Source organism: Martes martes (assembly GCF_963455335.1).
Source record: "Martes martes genome assembly, chromosome: 5".
NCBI classification, from domain to species: Eukaryota; Metazoa; Chordata; class Mammalia; order Carnivora; family Mustelidae; genus Martes; species Martes martes.
The window spans coordinates 114,776,800-114,797,076 of NC_137892.1; the positions used below are offsets into that span (position 1 = coordinate 114,776,800).

At 38.5% G+C, this 20,277-nt stretch overlaps 1 protein-coding gene across 2 annotated transcripts in view; it reads left to right on the forward strand.

Annotated features, from left to right (window-relative positions):
- The window catches only part of GABRB2 (gamma-aminobutyric acid type A receptor subunit beta2), a gene marked incomplete at both ends in the record, with an annotated part of 235,063 nt that extends 225,315 nt beyond the window's left edge, over positions 1-9,748 (forward strand). For both annotated transcript variants that reach the window (XM_080804923.1, XM_080804924.1), the window contains one exon: positions 9,401-9,748. In XM_080804923.1, the coding sequence (XP_080661049.1) occupies positions 9,401-9,748 (348 nt within the window). The remainder of the gene's footprint in view (positions 1-9,400) is intronic.
- Between the last annotated feature and the right edge of the window lie 10,529 nt (positions 9,749-20,277).

Below are 20,277 nucleotides of genomic sequence, written 5' to 3' on the forward strand. Positions count from 1 at the left end.
TTTCAGAGAAACATCATATTCTTCTCTTTCTGTTCCTGAGGTATCCTTATTATTTCATCTAAAAACTTCATTATCATTTGAAGGAATAACTTAAAACCTCACTGAGCTCACATGATTCACCCACCTGGCCGGATGGATGTGTGTGTGTGTGTGTGTGTGTGTGTGTGTGTGTGTGTCTGGAGCAGAATCTTACCACATTGGGATGACCACAGAGTGAGATTCCCTTAACAGGGAATCAGCTGACTAAGTAAACCTTGAAATATGCACTCCTGTGATCTACCTATGAAAAATTAAAAATTGGAAAACTAAACAGCAATAACTAGACCTGCCCATATCCTTTCCGTAAGTATTTCTCCTCATGTGAAAATAGTAGAGAAAGTACAGGATTTGAATCTGCAAACATAAATTTAAATGATTGCTTTACACTTAATAAACTTTAAGCTACTTACGAACTTCTGAATTTTGACAGAAAGGGTTGTTTACGAAGTGCTGATAGGACTAACTTTATCCTCATAATGTGGCTGTAAGATTTCAAACACTTCACAATAGCATAAAAGAATAAAAAAAGAGTAAACATCTCAGTCTTTTTTTTTTTTTCTTACAGTTTTTGTTTAAAAATGACCACCCTCCTGCAACTACCTGGGTAGTTAGTTCATCAGTATTTTCCAATATTTCTGTTCCAGATCTAAACTCCAGATTTGGTTACTATTTTTCCATTTATTTTGGTGGAGGGATCGACAAAGATATTAACCTTTTCTTGTTCTCTTAGATTCCCCATTTCATATTCTAGTTGGGTGAACTTTCTTTTACCTCTTAGAATACCAAATACATGTTAGGTGGTTTCTGAGTGTTTTTCCTTTGAAAAGAGTACTTTGGATATTCCCAGAGGGTTAACAGTTCATTGCCTTAGCATTTCAAGTTACTCGGGTCACAGTGTCACTTCATAGAAGATAAAACAAGATCTCCTATCCAACTAGTCACAGCAATTGGATTTCACAGCTAGGATTTCTTGGAGTTTTGCAATTTCTCTTCTCACTCTTCTCTTGATGATAGGAGTGGTGAACTGGGATTTAAAAGAGACCCATTCTCATTTCCCAAGATAAGTGTGCAATGCTGCTGGGCCACCGAGGGATGTGATTTGTTTTTCTGTATAAGATTATAGGACAAGGACGTTCTTCCAGGGGACACATCTGTCAATGGGAAAGGTGCAGAAAAGGCAGCAAGAAACCTGAAACTATAACTGGAATTAACAAATTATATAAAAATAAAGTCTGCTCCTCATTGTTTAATGTGATACCTTTAAAGCAAAACTGAACTCTGTTAACCAAAGCATGTTCTGTTCCTTGATGGGGAAAAAAAAAAATGTTGGGATGAGAAGTGGAACGAAGGAAGAGAAAACCTCTGAATCCCAAGGTTTAACATGAATTTACCCTTGTTTGAACCATCAGCACAGTGGTCAGTCTGGGAAATAAGTCAGCAGGGAAGTCCATCCTTCTACCCAGTAGAATGACTGAATCAATCAGTGTGCAAACTGCCTTATTCAAAGAGGATCATTCACAGGAGGCTCTGGAATGCTGGAGTAAATAAATCAGTCTGTTTCCCAAAATTTCAGCATTTCCTTCTTGATTGATAAGCAAAATACCTCCAGGTAAGGCACGATTTTCAGAGGGATTGTTGAATGGGAAACAGGAGACTTTATTCACACTGGCCTGTTTAATAGGGTCTCTCCAAAAACCCTTGTGATCAGGAAGGGGCTCTTGTGAGTTAAAGTTCAAGATGAGAAAGCAAACAGTATAGATTCTTGGACTAAAACAAGGCCTTGGCATAGCTCTTGCTAAAGCAATTTATCTGCAGTGACAGTTTATCCACTAGTCTCTCTTCCTTTTCTTTCCCTTCATTTACTTTTGCTTCCTTCTCTCTCTTGTTTTAACTGCTACCAACAAATTTCTCACAGCTTGAGTAAGTAAAAATGCCAAGACATGAAAATTTGATAAATATTTTACTATGTTTTCCAGAGCAATAGAGATTGCTACACGATCTTTCTGGTAAGGGAAGCTAGGTCTTGTTAATATCCGAATCAGAAAAAAAAGAGTTTAGTGTTTTCTCCTGCGTCCCGCTGGTCAAGTAAAGAAAAAGGCAATTAGGAAATCCACTTGGGCAAGGCTCGTGTGGAGACCCAGTTTCAAAGATGAGCTAAATCACGTGGCAATTGCTATTCTTTCCATTTTCTGGAATGTCTGTACCTAAATACAGCCCAATACAGAGATGGCATTTCAAGATGGCATTGAAGAAAGTCTCAAGATATGCAATGGTATTGTTTGATCATTAGAAGTAGGAACCTTGGGACAAATAGAAGAAGTACTAGTCCATTCCATACCAACTCTGGGCAGATCACTACTCATCCAAAATGAGAATTTTGGATTCTTTCATTTGAAAATTCTCATTTTCAAAATCAGAATATCAGAAATAACTTTCTCATAGGGTTATTGTCCAAAGTGAAATATTACAATTGTAATATTAAGTGGAAAGCCTTTACTTATTACACTTATTACAAAAAAAAAACATGTAATAAGTGTAAAGCCCTTACTACAGTGCCTACCACCAGAAAATAATAAATGGAGATCACATATGCTCTCTATGAAACCTGCTTTTCAATGTGGTGGTGTAGACTGTGGTCAGAACTTCAGCTTTTTCTTCATTTCTCAAGGCCTCTGCTTCTTCTTTATTTAAAGTCATGCCCTTCTGCTGCTTCCAATAGACTGATAGTTTTCCAACCGTGAATTCAGCCCCACAGCCTGGCATCACCTGGGAACTTGTTAGAAATGCACATTGTTGAGCCTTATTCCAGACATACTAACACAGGAACTTTGGGAGCGGGGCCCAGAGACCGTTATGTTTTAATGGGGTTTCCAAGGGATTCTGATGCGTGTTCAAGTTTGGAAACCACTGAAACAGACTATACCATCCACCAAACCAAAGAGATACTGAGAGTGGTGATTCCTAGATAGAAATTGTCACTGGGAGGGCTGATGAATAGTCAGACCACAGATGTCTACTCTACTTAGGTGAAAGCGTTATAGTTAACAAGATTTTACAACAGCTGTCATCTTTGTGACGTATGTAAATACAAACACTCTTATTTGTTCCTCACTAAGGAAAATTTTGCAAGCCTTCAGATGACTTGCCCCTATCATGCACTGAGAGGGCCCTCTTTGATGAGCTGTAGAGTACACATGGGTTTGGGGGCTGCTGCTATGCCTCAGCACAACACAATAAAAAAGACCAGATTTTTTTTTTCTTTTAAAGATTGTATTTATTTGAGAGAGAGCAAACAAGCACAAGCAGAAAGAGGCACAGAGGGAGAGGAAGAAACAACTCACTTCTGAGCAGGGAGCCTGATGCGGGGCTAGATGCCAAGAGCCTGAGATTATGGCCCAAGCTGAAGGCAGACACTTAACCAACTGAGCCACCCAGGGCCCCCAAAAAGTCTAGGTTCTAATTCTTGCTCCAATTCACTGTGTGAACATATGTTAGGTTTCTTAACTTCTCTGTGCTTTATTTTTTGAATATGAGATCAGTACCCGGCCCACAGGGCCACTGGAATAACTGAGAAGTCAATATGTGATGTGATTAGTCCTGGCTTCTAGTGGCTACTCACTAAGCTCCCTTCTCTGGGGTAAGAACGACACATCCATCATGTAAATGGCCAGGGCACTATGGGAAATCTGTTTCCAGATTTTGGGCACCTGAGCATGACACTCCAGCAAGAGACCTATATAAGTCGAGAGCAAAACCTTAGAGCAGAAAAGGAATTAGAGAGGTAGTCTCAGGCAGTTCCAATCTTCAGACTGGTATTAAAAAATTAAGTCCACCTTTTAAGAAGATTTTATTTATTCATTCATTCATTCATTCATTCATTCATTTTAGAATAAGCCAGTGATAGAGCACGTGTGCATGCACAGAAATAGGGGGAAAAGCGGGCGGGCAGGGGGTGGGAAGGAGGGGGAAAGAATCTCAAGCAAAACCGGAGCTGAGAACCATGGAGCCCCACGTGGGGCTTGATCTCAGGACCCTGAGATCATGACATGAGCCGAAACCAAGTGTCGGACCCTTAACCAAATGAGTCACCCAGGCCCCCCAAAATCCACCTTATTTATGACTCACAGAGGAATTGAGTTACTAAGGGTAACAAAATTAATTTCATTCAATCAGCATTATTTATTGAGCATACTATGTGCCAGGCACCATGCCAAGTGCTCGGGGATACAACAATAAAAGAGACCTTGTCTCTGCCTTTACCAAGAAGTATAGTCTGGTGGGGCAGACAAATATTAAACAGATGATCTTAATGATGAGCATTATGGTGGGATGTTGAAGGGCAATGAGGAAAGACAAGCCAGACCCTTTCCCTGCTCTGCCACACCAGCAAAGGAGACAGCTCCTTCTTTGGCCCTGGCCTCAGGGCTGTTTTCCTTGGTGGTCAGGAGGATGCTGGTGGATCTGTGAATCCATGAAGACTTGTGCCCCCTCTCCACCTATGAAATGAAAGGCAGCTGCTACTCATCTCACCTCAACATTCAGAAGTAACTCAGCCTAGACTTATTTATTATATTTAATAAATGTGTTACGCATTACAACAAAAACATGTTTAGTGTTTACTTTGTATTAGCATTGTTCTCAGCACTTTAAGAAGCCACTAATCAAAGCAAAATTAAATAATCTGATGAATTCAAAGCTCTGGTTTGCTCATACATTCCATGGCATTTAAAAAAAATGGCAGTGGAAGATCAAATGTATTCATTTAATGAATATTTATTGCTTTTTAAAAGCAAGATCAGTCATGAGTTTTTGAGTGCTTAGTTTGTACAAAGCGTCCTAAGTGTTTTGCATGGGCTGTCTTATTTAGTCCTCTCAAACAATTCCAGGAGACGGATGTTGGCATTTTCCCCCACTTTACCTATAAGAAAAATGTACTCAAAGAAGTTGAATGATCTGCCCATGGTTTCAAAGCTAGTGAATGGTTCAACCCAGTATCAAACCCTGGGTTGTCTGAGTCCAGAATTAGAACTTGGAAACACTGTACTGTATCTTCCCTTTTAGTAGAAAACTGACGCAGTTCCAGGTGTTGATTAGGCCATGATTGTATACCTCACACACACACAAAAAAATCCTCGGAACTGGTGATTCCAAGGCAAGTTGGGGAAATGGACGCTACGGTGTGGTGTCAGGGGAGGGAGGCAGCTCATTTCTGAGGAGGCGAGTAAAAAGGTGGGCATTACCTAGAAGGCTTTAGATAGGACATGAGAAAATGGTGAGAAAAACTGGTCTTTCAGAGAAGGACAAGGTGGGGTAATCAGAGCAGTGTCTCAGGGCTTAACTCTGAGGTACAACCTAGTAAACTACAACCTGCTTGAGCTGCCTCCTCCATGTCCCCGTTAATTGGGAAAAAAATTAGAAATGAAGGTGGTTATACTTTATATCTCTCCACTTTACAGCCCCATGGTGAAGGCTGAGAGTTTTCAGGAAAAGCATTATTTTGTTTTTTTAATTCAAGTTCATGTATTCCTTGACTATTAGTGACCTTAATTGAGACTACCCAGGCAGTCAGATTTTGAGGTTGAAGTATCCTAATATAGCACAACTTTGAGGACCAGCACCTTATAAACTGATGCACAGGTTCAATCCATCCCCCACCTCTGCCTTTCTCCCACTTCAGCCTGAGCAGATCTCCAGCAGTGCTGAGATGATTATGGTTACCTACAGAAAGCTCTTCACCTGTATCTACTCCACAAACACTGCAAGAGCAATATCCTTACTGTTTTTTAGGCATAGCTACTTAATCTATTTTCCCAGCCCACTAGCATCTGTGTATCCCCTGCATTTGTAGCCTGTCATGACAATCTGCCTACCTGTTACTTCTGTTTCCCAAGTCCTTCCCACATACCTATCTCAGTTAATCTCTCAAAACTCTATTCTCACCATTGAAGAAAACTAGCTTCAAGGGATTAAATCACTTTTCTGGGTCACCTGAGTGGCTCAGTCAGTTAAGCCTCTGAGTCTTGGTTTAGGCTCAAGTGATGATCTCAGGGTCTGGGAATCGAGCCCTGCATTGGGCTCCACGCTTAGCCTGGAGTTGGCTGGTCCCTCTCCCTCCCGCTCTGCTCCTTCTCCACTCTGTCTTTCTTTCTCTCTCTCAAATAAATAAATAAAATCGGAATGAATGAATGAATGAATGAATCACTTTTCCAAGGTCAAAAAATAACAAACAAAACAGCCAGAATGCCAATCTTCTGACTCCAAGTCAAGTATTCTTTCTGGAGACTGTTACCAGACCAGCAACCAGACCAGCAGAAATGCCATCTTCTTCACCACTGTGATGATATTGGCACAGTGCCAGACACACACTAGTGTTCCATAGATATATTTCTTTAATTTTTTTATTAAAAAATAGATAATAGGCATGCATCAGTGGCTCAGTCAGTTGAGCATCTGCCTTTGGCTCAGGTCATGATCCCAAAGTCCTGGGATCAAGCCCCACATCGGGCTCCTTGTTCAGTGGGGAGTCTAGTTCTCCCTGTCCATCTGCCTGCCACGTCCCCTGCTTGTGCTCTCTCTCAAATAAATAAATAAAAATCTTTATAAAAATATAAATAAGTAAATAATAGATAAAACTTCAAGAATAATCTAACAAATCTTGAAATTCATAGATAACAAAACAGAAACCCACGGAAATCAGTTGAATTATCCAACTTAGAAGAAGTTTCCATCGTAAGAGTCCACTGCTCCTGTTATTTATTTATTTATTTATTTATTTATTTATTTATGTGGGCAGCAAAGCAGTTTATTGAGTGATAGTAAAGTGATAGTATAAAACTCCCAAAAAGGGAGGGGACCCAGAAGGGTTGCCATGCTTCTGTTACTTTTATAATGCTTATTATTATTGACTTGTGTTTTTAATTCAGCCAAGTCTGATAGAGATTCATAACTATTCTCAACATAATGACTCAATAGAAAAGCAAATATCCTGGTGCTTAGAGACAGAGAGACTCCTGAACATTGTCATGCATAGTGGCCAAAGAAATTTTGCTACTGTTATTTTCCAGGTAGTAAAAATAAGAGTTAACAACCCAGAGGAGAACAGAAAATAAGCACCCAGTCTGAAATAATGAGGGTGCTAGATTCCCCTCGTCCATCAGCTTCACTTTCCTTGAGTGTTGTGAAGTCATACTTCTCTCCCCCATGCTGTGCACTCTAATGATCAAGGTTTGGGTTCCACCTCTACCATTTAGTAAGTATGTGAGTTTGTGAAATTTGGTGAACACCTTCACTGATGACCTAGGAAAGAATTCCTTTTCAAAAGATGGTTGTGAGCCTTCAGCAAGAGTTTCCACAAAACCCTGGTACCTAGTACATGCCTTTGAATATTTGCTTTCTTCCCTGGGGCCATTGGATCCATCAATAAAGCCAATACCTGGCCCTTCCTTGACAGAAGTGTTTCAACATTTATTGGGTTTCATTTCCAAATCTTAGAAACTTATATGTCCACTAAGCAAAATACTACCATAAACCAAACATACAGAACGTCTAATCAGTGGGCAGAGATTAATTGGTCAATTACTAGGTTCTAGCGTATTTTATACCTTTTATTTCTCAAGAGATTTTAGATTTTAATTTATAATACAGGGTCATTAAACCACATTTGAAAGTTAATTGTTAGTATATAATCTTAGCAGGCTTACTTTTACCTTCTGCATAATTCATGAAGCTCAGACCATTTTATCTTCCAGTTAAGTGTTTGGTTATATCCCTTGCTTCCATATATCATCATTATCTACTATTGCCCATTTTTCCTTTATTTTATATTTCAGGAATTTCACTGGCAATTGCCATATCCTGATTCTCCACCAAAATAAATGTACTCTGTTATTAATAATAATGTGTTGCATCTAGGTTTTATTATCTGTAGCAGTTGAGAACTCTTAAAAATAAGACACCCAAATCTCTCCTTCTTTACAAAACAAAACAAAACAAACAAACAAAAAAACTTAACATGGTCATTTAATATTTAGGTATCACAATGTCAGTATTCATTCTTTTCTTTTAGCTTAGCCAAGTAGAAATCACCCAAGAGAAAAAAGGGTCACCCTATCTACCGGCCACCTTAATTCTACTCTTTAGGCCCAGAATTCCACTTAGTATAACCAGCTTTGGACTGACTCTCTTCTTCTTGAAACCTCCCTCCCTCCCTCCCCTCTCAAGTCAGTCCCTCACCCCACTCAGCCCTCGTCTAGGCACAGTTTGCCCAGATGTTAATTTTCAAGTTCCTTGTTGTTCTGAGTGTTACTGCATTTGGGCACATCACATGATGCCTGAATTGCTATTGTCAAAACTCTTCTTTTACCCTTTTTATATTGACATAGCAAATTTAAGGTGGTATCTTGTAACTGTGGGTATTAAGAAGCATAATTGAATGAAGTTACCTGAAAATGTCTCTGGCATATATAGCAAGTGTTATCTACTGTTTTTAGTTCTAGTTTTATCATGAATTCATCTGTAATTAAGCTATTACTATGAGTGCAATTCAGTTATTAATCCCTTATTACTATTTCATACCTAGCACAGTTTAATTTTGTATGTATTCATATCAGAACTGTAAATTCTTTATAGCATCATGCCTTCTATTTCTCTGTATGCCCCTAAGTAGAAGCAATGAAAATGGTACTAGCAACAATCTATGATATCAGGATGTCATTACAGAAATCCTCTAGGGTTGCACTGTCATACCATTTGATAGATGGAGAAACTGGAGCTTGTGTAGCTTACAGTGATGGAGCCACTGTTCAAATTAGGAATTCACCCACCGTCATTTAAGTAGTAAGTGGCAGAACCAAGATTTACACCCAGACACCTGGCTCCCAAACCCACACACCCAGCCAGTATGCTCCTCTTCCTTCTTCATCTCTTGAATGACCACTTTGAAACAACTTGGTAATTGACAGGTCTTTGGAAAGACAATCATTAGCACGGTGAATGTCAGAGTACCTCTGATTTTTGAGCATCAAAATTATACCCATTAGGAACCCATTAGAAGATATCTATGAGATAGTTAAACTGTGAGACTTTAGCTTTGATCAAACTATATTCTCATCTCAGAGCATAACCTGATGATCCTCAGTGATCTCAAATGGCTCTAAATGACACACTGATTTGGGGCCATGATGGTTGTCAAATGATGAGCCATATCTGTTTGTAATCCCACTCAGATAATGTAATCTCAAAACCAGTTCTCTTAGCCACTCTGATAAATGCAACCTAGCCCACATATCATAGTGCCTTCTATAATTAGCACCAATAAAGGCTTCCCATTTCGATCATCATTTCTGATTCTTCTTCCTTGCAGATGGACCCACATGAGAACATCTTACTGAGCACTCTTGAGATAAAAAATGAAATGGCCACATCTGAGGCTGTGATGGGACTTGGAGACCCCAGGAGCACAATGCTGGCCTATGATGCCACCAGCATCCAGTACCGGAAAGCCGGCTTGCCCAGGCATAGTTTCGGCCGAAATGCCCTGGAACGACATGTGGCACAGAAGAAAAGCCGCCTGCGGAGACGCGCCTCCCAACTGAAAATCACCATCCCCGACTTGACTGATGTGAATGCCATAGATCGGTGGTCCCGCATATTCTTCCCAGTGGTTTTTTCCTTCTTCAACATCGTCTATTGGCTTTATTATGTGAACTAAAACATAGCCTCCCATGGGAAGCAAGGACTAGATTACTCCTCAAACCAGTTGTACAGCCTGACGTAGGACTTGGAAAACACATCAATCCAGGACAAAAGTGATGCTAAAATACCTTAGTTGCTGGCCTATCCTGTGGTCCATTTCATACCATTTGGGTTGCTTCTGCTAAGTAAACACTAGGTCCTTGTGGTTTTCCAGTTGAAATGCAAGTGATTTGTACACATGTTGGCAAGACTGTGTCTGAGTGTTCCACTTTATCTGCTTAGTGTGCAGACTATATAGAGGGCAATTATTTAGAAGATATTCTTAGAGGGCTCAGTAGCATTGTGTCATTTTTCTGAGAAGTGGTCATACCCAGATACTCCCCATCTTCATTTCTAACGTTGGCATGCTGTTGAGATGGCACTGTGCTTATGAAACATTATTTGCAATGCCATGCAAACATGCTTACTGAAGATGGTCTATGCCTGGTCTTATTAAGGTGATAATGGTGTCATGGGAAGATAATTCTCACTGGATTCCAGAAGGTTCTCACATAGTTCAAACAGGATAGGGAGAGTGCAGACAGAGACTCGGTAACCAATTTGTCCAGTCTCTGCTTGAGCATAGGGAGTCAAAACTGACGTCTTCCATTGTGACAGTTAGAAACGGGACTGCTGAACATTATCATGCATGGTGGCCAAGAAATGTTTCTAAAAAGCTATTTCGTAGGTGGTTAAAATAAGAGTTAATAATCCAGAGCAGAGTGGAAACAGAAGTGACTGTTGTAACAAAATTAAAGCAAATGAGCAGCATGACCCTTATCAGTCCCATGCAGCATCTGCTTTATACATATTTTGTACATGGCAAAAGGTCCAGTGAGAGAGATTTTTTCCCCCAACTTCACAAGCTTTTGATAGCAGATCTAAAGAAGTTTTTATAGTTTATCTAATCAAAAGACAACTACAAAATAGAAAAGTTAGCAAAATTAGAAGTATCTTAGATGTAGGTTAGATTGCGAGTCATTCAAATACACTAACATAGAGCACAGACAAAGCTAGCAAACAGGTTGATCCTCTCAGACAATGTCAGCTGTCTCTACAACATTTCCCTGTAAGTTTATTTCTGAATTTAATAGGGTATTTCAAAAGAAGGATTTGTTCATTTCTTTAAAGGATTAATGGTCCTTTCCAGCTTTTCTTGTTTCTGAAATCCTGATTATATTCTTAGGAGACAGACAAAGTAAGGCTTTGAAGAGATTGATTGAACTACATTTCCTTATGTGCAGTGAAATTCACTTTTGTATTTTTCATAGCAAACAATACTTAAAGGATTATGTGCACAAGTAGAGTTAGTTGCGGGTTTGTTGGGTTTGACTTCTTAAGGGTGCTTACATAGTATATGTTGCAACTGACCTAATGAAAGAAAATATGAAAAGTAGTGTAGCATAGGATAACAACAAAGCCACATTAACATGATGAATGTTATGAGCCTCAGTTGATATTATAGAAAAATATGTAACTGATAGGCAGGCATGATGTATTGTTTTTATTCAATTTTTGAATTATGTCAGTGTGATTCTTTCTATACTAATTGGACATATGCATTCATATGTAAGACAGGAAAGAGAATAAGCTAATATATTTTATTTCTATCAATGTGAGGTTCATACTTTGCTTTTCTTGGAGAAAATAGTGAATTGCTAATTTCTCCTTAAAGTTTGATTTGATTGAATTTTTTCTTGGAGGATGACTTTGCTATTTCTATTTTAAAAACAAAAAACACTTATTTTTCAAAGTAACATCCCTAATTGTGCATAGTAGCCAAGGCCAGTATTTGCCTGTGGATTAAATGTATGGTTTTTTCCCCCCTGATAATTCAGCAGCTTGGAATATGATGGAGTTCTGATGCCCTCCTATTCCAATTTTAGGGGGGGGGATAAAAAAGGGTTTAGTATTCAGCTTTCTAAATTTTCTCTAAGATGGGAGGTATTTTTTTTTTCCTTCACCAGCAAAGGGAACTCTGGCCTTTATTTTTTGATTATACACTTGAACACCTCTGAGTATGGTCTTTGGGCAGAATCCAGCTAAGTTTCTGCCCATGGGCTCAGAGTAGAAATTAATTCCTCAAGTTCTCCAGGGACACGATTTCTCCTAGGCAATCATTTTGGGGCATCACTCTAATAAAGGTGCCTGTCCCTTGTTGCCAGGGGTTAAAGTTTGAGTAATATATATCAGGAAGGAGCATATCGATAACTCAGGTGCACAACTCCAAATTCCATTCTGGAAAGGTTTTTCTAGAGACAACTCAGAGCCCAAGTCTAGAAGTGGGCTCTTATTTGCAATTATCATAAAAGCCATAAAAATCCTTGATATTGTCATTTATGGTTACAACAAAATTTCAATGTCCAGGGAAGTCACCATGGTAATCTAGATCAAAGTGAGACAAGAAACTTTGCAACATGAGCCTCAAAAGCATGTGATCAGGGATTCATTTCTGCTCACAGTGACAAACAAAACAAAACAAAACAGAAAAAGGAGAAACATGGGAGCTTGATACAGATGCCCTAGAGCAAAATTCATATATTGGCATTCTATAACCATGTAGGTAGAAACGACTGATTCATCCTGCCCAGAGATATCAGTAGATGTAGAATTTAATTTTAACTATATTTTTACTGTAGTTGAATTGGATTGTAGTCACCAAATTGAGGGCGGGTTGGGGAGGGGTGCTAGATCTCATAAGTCTTTGAAGACCAGTCAGCTTGATATCCAGTGGTTAAATTTAAGGACCACAAAAATGTGTTTTGGCAATTCTGATATGGTATTACTATCACTTTATACATATACATATATATAGTTTTCTTTTGATTATGAAACAGCCAGATAGCCAGCAATTAAGGTGTTTTTCATCTTTGTGAAATTCATAGGCAAATTCTGACTCTAAAATGCACAGTCTAAATGAAACCTTTGATCTCAATCTGTATATATATATTGTACATGACTGCTAGTAGGTATGAAATGCATTTTCAGAATTGAAAACTCATGCAACATAATCATGTGTTTGCATAAGGAATGTTACAATTCTTTCTACTGCAATTTAATAACAGGGGAAAATACTTAAGCAGTGCCATCTAGACCTTTTCTCTTCTCATGTCTTCAAAAGCAGTGCTAAGTAAAAATAATAATAATAATAAAAATGTTTTATGAACCAAAAGACTTTACATTCTAGCATTAGGAACACAAAAAGTCTGTCAGCTTATAAAAAAGCACAACACAGAGAAAGTTCAGTGGAACGCAGTGGGAAAATGAATCATGTTCATTTTAAGCAAGACCTGCACTAAATTGGCAACTAATATAATTTCCATTTTCAATAGGTAACTGTGTTCCAGTTTTATGATTAAATTCATCCTCAACAACAAAAACAGCAAAACAATCAATAAAGACAGGTCTTACAACATATCTACGTGTATATATGTGTATATATAGATCCATGTAAACATACATACATATATATGCATTCATATGTTGGAAAACAAAAGGAGTAAGCTAATATCTTTTATTTCCTTCATTAAACCAGTGTATGAGTATTTTTAATTGGCAGCCAACAAATCAACATATGGAAACTAGTAATACAGGGTCCTGAGCATTTCTCTATCAGCAGATCAATGCCTACAGTTCTTATGAACCATTGCACAGTTTGACACTACAATAGTACTGTACCTCAGAACATCGGGAATTAACTAGTTCTCACATTGCTTGTCTACTTGCTCTCTTTTTCAAGGAAACAAATAACATTGTCTATTGGTGATTTAAAAACAAAGTCTTAAGAAAACAGAAAATGATTTAAAAAAATTCCTCCTTGAAGGAGGTAAAAAAAAAAAAAAAAAAACTAAACCCCACCATGTTGGTTAGGGCAAATACTCTTAACTGTAGCAATCATGCCATTTTGCTAAGTGTACAGAGTCCATGTAATGTGAGCAACCATAACTTTCACTGAGCGTGTGTAAATATTAAAACAGATTTCTTAAATATTTTTAACTTCTAATTTGTATTTTATGGTAAGGCAACGTGCTAATTCTGTTTATGGCTTAAGTTCGTGTGTTATAATATTATGTAAATAATTCAACATGCTGTAAATTACTAGTCAATAGATACAAATAATTGTTTAATTTTTTTCTTAATTTTTATTTATTTTTTACTAAGTACAGTTACTGCAGTGCCCCAGCAGAGTAATTTAAACACCCTTTTGCATAAATGGTTTGGGATCCCAGACAGAAGGGTTTCAATTTGTTGTCACACACACAGTCACACATGTACACATGCATGCACGTATACACACACACACACACACACACATTCAAACACACACACTCACTTTCCACTCACTTGCTCCCACTCTCATCCCCTTTATGGGAAATGCTGTAGTGTTTATGTAGTCAATGTAACAACCGAGAGATAGCCTTAGAAATGGAAATGGGAAAAGCAGAAATGATCATTGATAACTTGGTAGAGTTTTTTATATGTCAGAGTTCAAGAAACCAAAGGTTGTAACTTAAATCTCAATTTTAAAAGAGTAAAAGTTTATATTGATGGCACTACAGGAAATAAAAGTGCTTATTATTCATACCTGTTCCAGAAATTTATTACACATAATACACACAGACTTTTTTTTAATAATAGCATTTTGTCCTTAGATAGTATTATTCCTTTTAACCAAAGACTCCAGAATTATTAAAAAACAAAAAAGGAAAGAAAAAAGGAAAAATGGGAGAAAATTAAAAAAAAAAAAGACTGCTTTACACCAAAGGTTTAAAAAATATTTTCCAAATACACTAGGAACATTGTAAAAACTAGTAAGGAGCCAACAGAACGTGAATTAAGATACTGCCCTAAAGAAATCATTAAAAAAAAAAAAAGCAGCAACACCCTTAAATAATCTATTAGTTATTTGAAAATTAAAACATTTCTGTGGATATATGCAAAATTCTGACATCAGATTTTAATTTGCTTTGAAAAGTTTTTATGATAAACATAAATAGATCCAAAATGATGACAAAACTTTGTGTTTTTTAACTTTCAAAACCAACTGTCTTCTCACCTGTCAAATGTCCCCTAATCTGATGCCCATGTGTGTCCTTGTACCACCTGAAACAAGTTGAGAGTTCCATCAGCTTGTATCTCTTCCTTTTCAGTTCAGTAATTTGAGTTCAACCATGGTCACTTTAAGCATAATTATTTCAAACAAAGTTGCAAATGATTTAAATTCCATAGCATTTTCAAATTTTATTTGCATGGGTGTTTAAATAGTTCTGTTATGAATATTGTCCCTGCACAGTTATGAATTGTCCTTTTATAAAAAATGATATTCTAGTTTCTTCACAATGTAGTGATTATCAGCCTTACTAATTACCTTGTAGCCTTTCTTAATATGCACATAATGCACATTTTCCAATGGCTAGAAAATGCAAAACACAAGTGAATATCATTGCATCTATTTTCATGTCTTTCTAAAAACAGGACTACTAAAATCTCTGGGATACATGAGATAGTAACAAATGAGGATTATAAATGAGTAGCACATAAGAATTATTTTCTTGAATTTAAACTTATTACAGCCAGTTTCAGCATGTAAATATATAATACTGTTGGCTAGTGTGTAATTCTTGAATAAGAAATATAAATAAAACTTAAAAGGACGTGTGTGTGTAGTTTCATTGGGTTCAGATACATACATACTTATATAATCTATTAGTAAGAGCCAGTTTGTAGAATCTCAGCTTCTGCGAAAAGCAACAGAAAGCTTCAGAACTTGGGACTTGCTGTTGGGAAGATTTGAGTTGGAGCTCAAACTTGTCACATATTAGGTATATGACCATGCAGCTACTTAATCCATCTTTAAAGCAATGATACAACTGCACCTCCCTCATAGGGCTGTTGTAAAGATGAAATGTAATAACCCATGAGAAGTCCTTAGCACCCTACAAGATACATGGCAAGTGGTATGTAAACAGTAGATACTATTGTTTTTGCTTTTCTTAATTATTATCACTAGAAGAGTTAGCATATATATCACAAATTATATTATATATAAAACTTCACAGTAATTATTAAATGTTCTCGTAGGTTAGGTATTTTGTATGAAGGATAATTAATTTAAAAATTGGCTTTAAACATGAAACATGATAAACGTTATGTGGTCATTCATTTAATATTCAATACATATCTACTGGAGACATTATGCTAAGCTCTGTAAAAATTTAGTACTTATTTAAAATCCTTACCATATTCCTCAAGTAAAAGACACTCAGGATCAGAAAGAGTTTGCCTGTGAGAGTGGAAGGACTTGGATTCCTACCCAGGCTGGTCTCATCTCCAAATCCTTGTAAATTCTTTCCACTTTATCATTAAATATGGGCAACCAGGCTTGTTCACCTTTCATTCCTTTTGGTCATTTTCCAAGAAACATTTGCTCAGAGCTTGCCATCTACCAGATCTTGTACTAGTACTGGAAAAATAGAGGTTGAGCACACAAAACCTCTGCCCAGTTAGATTATGTGGCACCTCTCAAATGTGCAGGAACTCTCCTAAAGTAAGCAAATCATTTGGTGACAAGCTTAGTGATTTTCACCTCTCATGACTTTAGAAGGTCCCAGCAGCACCCTATAGACACTATATGTAAGGGAAGCGTCATGTCAGGGCACACTTGTCCAATAAAGTTAGGATTGAAAGGAGCTATTGTCACCACAGAATGAATACCACCGAAAAGACCGAATTATGTGATGACTGAAGAACCAGTTCTTCTCAGCTTGTACTGTATATTGCAAATTATGTAAATATAGACATGCGAAAGACGTGCATTTGCAGTTAATACTGCAGTTTCTGCATTCTATCTAGAACACAAGTATGCTCAAATACATGAACATGTTCACATAACTGGTGGGCTATGTGTGTGTGCACACACACAAACTCATGCAAGTAGAGGGATGGTGAGAGAGCTAATAGGAAATGATCCTATGGGTGTGGCTCATGGTTTATGACTTACCTTGGGATGAGAAAGTCCCCAGACATTCCCCTCAGAAGTGGTGATGAGTTCATAATGGGTAAATTCCCCTACTCATATTCCAAACTACCATGATATCTTCTTTTTTATTATTAACATATAATGTATTATTTGCCCCAGGGTACAGTTCTGTGAATCATCAGTCTTACACATTTCACAGCACTCACGATAGCACAAACCCTCTCCAATGTCATTAACCCAGCCCCCTTATCCCTCCCCTTCCTATCCCCCAGCAACCCTCAGTTTGTTTCGTGAGATTAAGAGTCTCTTATGGTTTGTCTCCCTCCCAATCCCATCTTGTTCCATTTTTTCCCTCCCTACCCACCACGACCCTCTGTCTTGCCTCTCAAATTCCTCGTATCAGAGAGATCATATGATAATTGTCTTTCTCTGATTGACTTATTTTGCTTAGCATGATACCCTCTAGTTCCATCCACGGCATTGCAAATGGCAAGATTTCATTTCTTTTAATGGCTGCATAGTATTCCATTGTGTATATATACACACCACATCTTCTTTATCCATGCACCTGTTGATGAACATCTAGGTTCTCTCCATAGTTTGGCTATCGTGGACATTGCTGCTATAAACATTCAGGTGCAAGTGCCCCTTTGGATCACTACATTTGTATCTTTAGAGAAAATACCCAGTAGTGTTATTGCTGGGTCATAGGGTAGCTCTATTTTCAACTTTTTTTAGGTCTTTTTGAAAAGACCTAAAGACTTTTTTTTAGGTCTTTTTGAAAAGACCTAGCTCTGGATTTCTGCAGTTCTATCTGTGAGCTTGGTCTTGCCTGGATGTTCTTGCTAATCTTCTGGGAGAGGGCTCTGTTGCAGTGATTCTGAAATGTCTTTGCCTGAGGCAGAATTGTCCCACCCTTGCCAGGAGCCAGGCTAAAGTGATCTGCTCAGGTTCGCTCTCGGGACCTTTTGTTCCCTGAACACTTTCCATAGGGTTTTGGAGGAGGGGAATGAAAATGGCAGCCTCCCAGTCTCCGGCCGTAGGAGCCACGAGCTCAGGGCCCCACTCCTCAGTGTGCCCTCAGAGACAAGCAGTCAATCCCTCCCAACTCCCTGGTCTCCTGCCATGCTCCATGCCCAGCCAGCCTGTGACCAAGCATTTCTATCTCTGGCGCTCACCCCCATTGGAGTCTCCAAACCCAGCAGATTCCTGCAGTGCACTCCCACACCACTCCTCCCGGAGGAGGAAGGTAAGGCTCCCTGGATCTGCCACTTGTGGGGCTCAAAGGTCTGACTGTGCCTTGGATCATGGTTTAAGGTAACCCCAAGCTGAGATCACCCTCCTCAGCTCTATCTCTGCAGCCGGCTTCCCCACTCTGATACCCGAGAGCTCTGCTATCCTCAGACATCCCGGTCTTTTTGTAGCCCCATGGGTCCTGAGACTGCACTGTCCCCACAAGGGCTCCACCCCCCACTTAGCATCTCGAGCAACATCCCTCAGTGGAGCAGACTTCTTAAAGTTCTGGTTTTGTGCTGCACTGCTCTACCACTTGCTGGGAGCCAGCGCCTCCCCACCGTGGTCTCTCTTCCCATATGTCACCTCAGAGTCAGTTCTCTGCACGTCCTACCTTCTGGAAAGAGGTTGATTTTCTGTTCCTAGAACTGCTCTTCTTTTCTACCTCCTGTTTAGTTTATAGGTGTTCAGAATGGTTCGATAACTATCTAACTGAATTCCTGGAACCTGATGATATTTCAGTCTCTTACTTCTCCACCATCTTGCTCCTTCCCAATTACTATGATTTCTTCTTAGGACACTTCAGATACCCTGGCTCTCTTCTGAGACTTGTTCTAATTCTGAAATATCACACATCATTTTTCATGCAGAATATCCCTCTAAACCATGAAATCTTCCCTCTGGAATAATACTGGGTTAGTAGGAATACTTCTCAGGGATATCAACAGGCATAATCATTCCATAATCTTTGATTTCCTCAAGCAGAAAGCTACAAAATAATGTAAAAACATTCTTATCCCCATGTGATGTAATGTGTAATGTGACAGAGCATTAGACAAATGTGCAGCCCTCTTCCACTTTACCCACCATGGTACTAGAACCACTCCATGGTTCTAGAACCAAAGAATGATCATAGGGTGGTAAGTTCTATACAGCCCCAGATGATTAGGCTGGAACTAATGGTCATTAGGGTAACAAAGAATGGTGGGTCTCCTTATTAATATATTGATTTGTATATGTTCTGGTCCTTTCTCTTATTTCAAGTAGATAGCTAGGACATTAGCATACATTTATATATTTATTTTTTCACTTCAGAGATTTTTATTAGAAAGAACAGAAGAACATACTCAGAGATAATACTTAGTGTTAAATACTGAGGAAAATGAATGTCTTTGAGGGTGAAGAGAGAGAAAAGGAATTTCTCTCAGATTGGACAGAAGGGTAGTTAGTAATATGGCAGTAGAGATTTGCATAAAGTTCAGTGGTGGTCACCTGAGGAAATGGAAGACCTCAGGGGAAATGGTATAATGAACCTTGGGAAGCCAGCCTCTGGCACTGACCTAGACATGTCCATAAAGTGATAGAGTCTTGTGATCACAGTGAAAGCATCAAACAGGCTGCAACATATCAGAAGAAAAGAAATGTGTTTTTTTTTCCTAAATAGATTGGATTCATTATTACATTCCCATCTGGGACCTACTGTGCCCTTGGTCCCTCAACCCCAGAAAATAGAATGAGAAACAACAGGATGAATTTGATGCTAGATCAGCAATACACTATTTCTAGGACTAGCTGGTACAAAGAGGACATAGCTGGTTTCAGTTCTGAAAATTAGAAGGCTAACAAGAGATAGAAAATTTGGCTACATAATGAATATATCTCACATTCTATGTTTTAGAAACTCAAATGTGTATACAGGGCTTTATAGGATTATAAAAAAATAATACAGACCTAGCATAACACAATGGGAGTGGTGGGGGCTGTGGGTAACTGGGGAGGACAAACTCTATCTAAAGGCAACCACTATTAAGTCCCATCAAATTGTTGTCTTGAGAAATTGCAAGCTCAATGTAGCCAAATTAATCTTAGAATGCAAGAAACCCCCAAACACTGAATCTTTTCATTTCCTTTTTTCTTTTTAAAAAATATTTTATTTATTCATTCGTGAGCAGCACAGAGAGAGGGGCAGAGGAAGAGGGAGAAGCAGGCTCCCTACTGAGCAGGAAGCCAGATGTGAGGCTCAATCCCAGGAACCTGGGATTTCCCAGGATGCTGGGATCATGACCTAGCTGAAGGCAGATGCTTAAACGACTGAGACACACAGGTCTCAGTCTCTTTTAATTTCTGGACAGGTGCATATTGTCAAAGAGACACCAAAGCTTTTTTCTTTTCTATGCCAAAAATCCCATGCTGATGTTCTATTATCTGTAATCCTAGGAAAAAGATTACAAACTCCATGAAAGTGTTTGAAGATCGAGCAAGGTTCTATGCCATTATAATTGTGGCAAGATCAC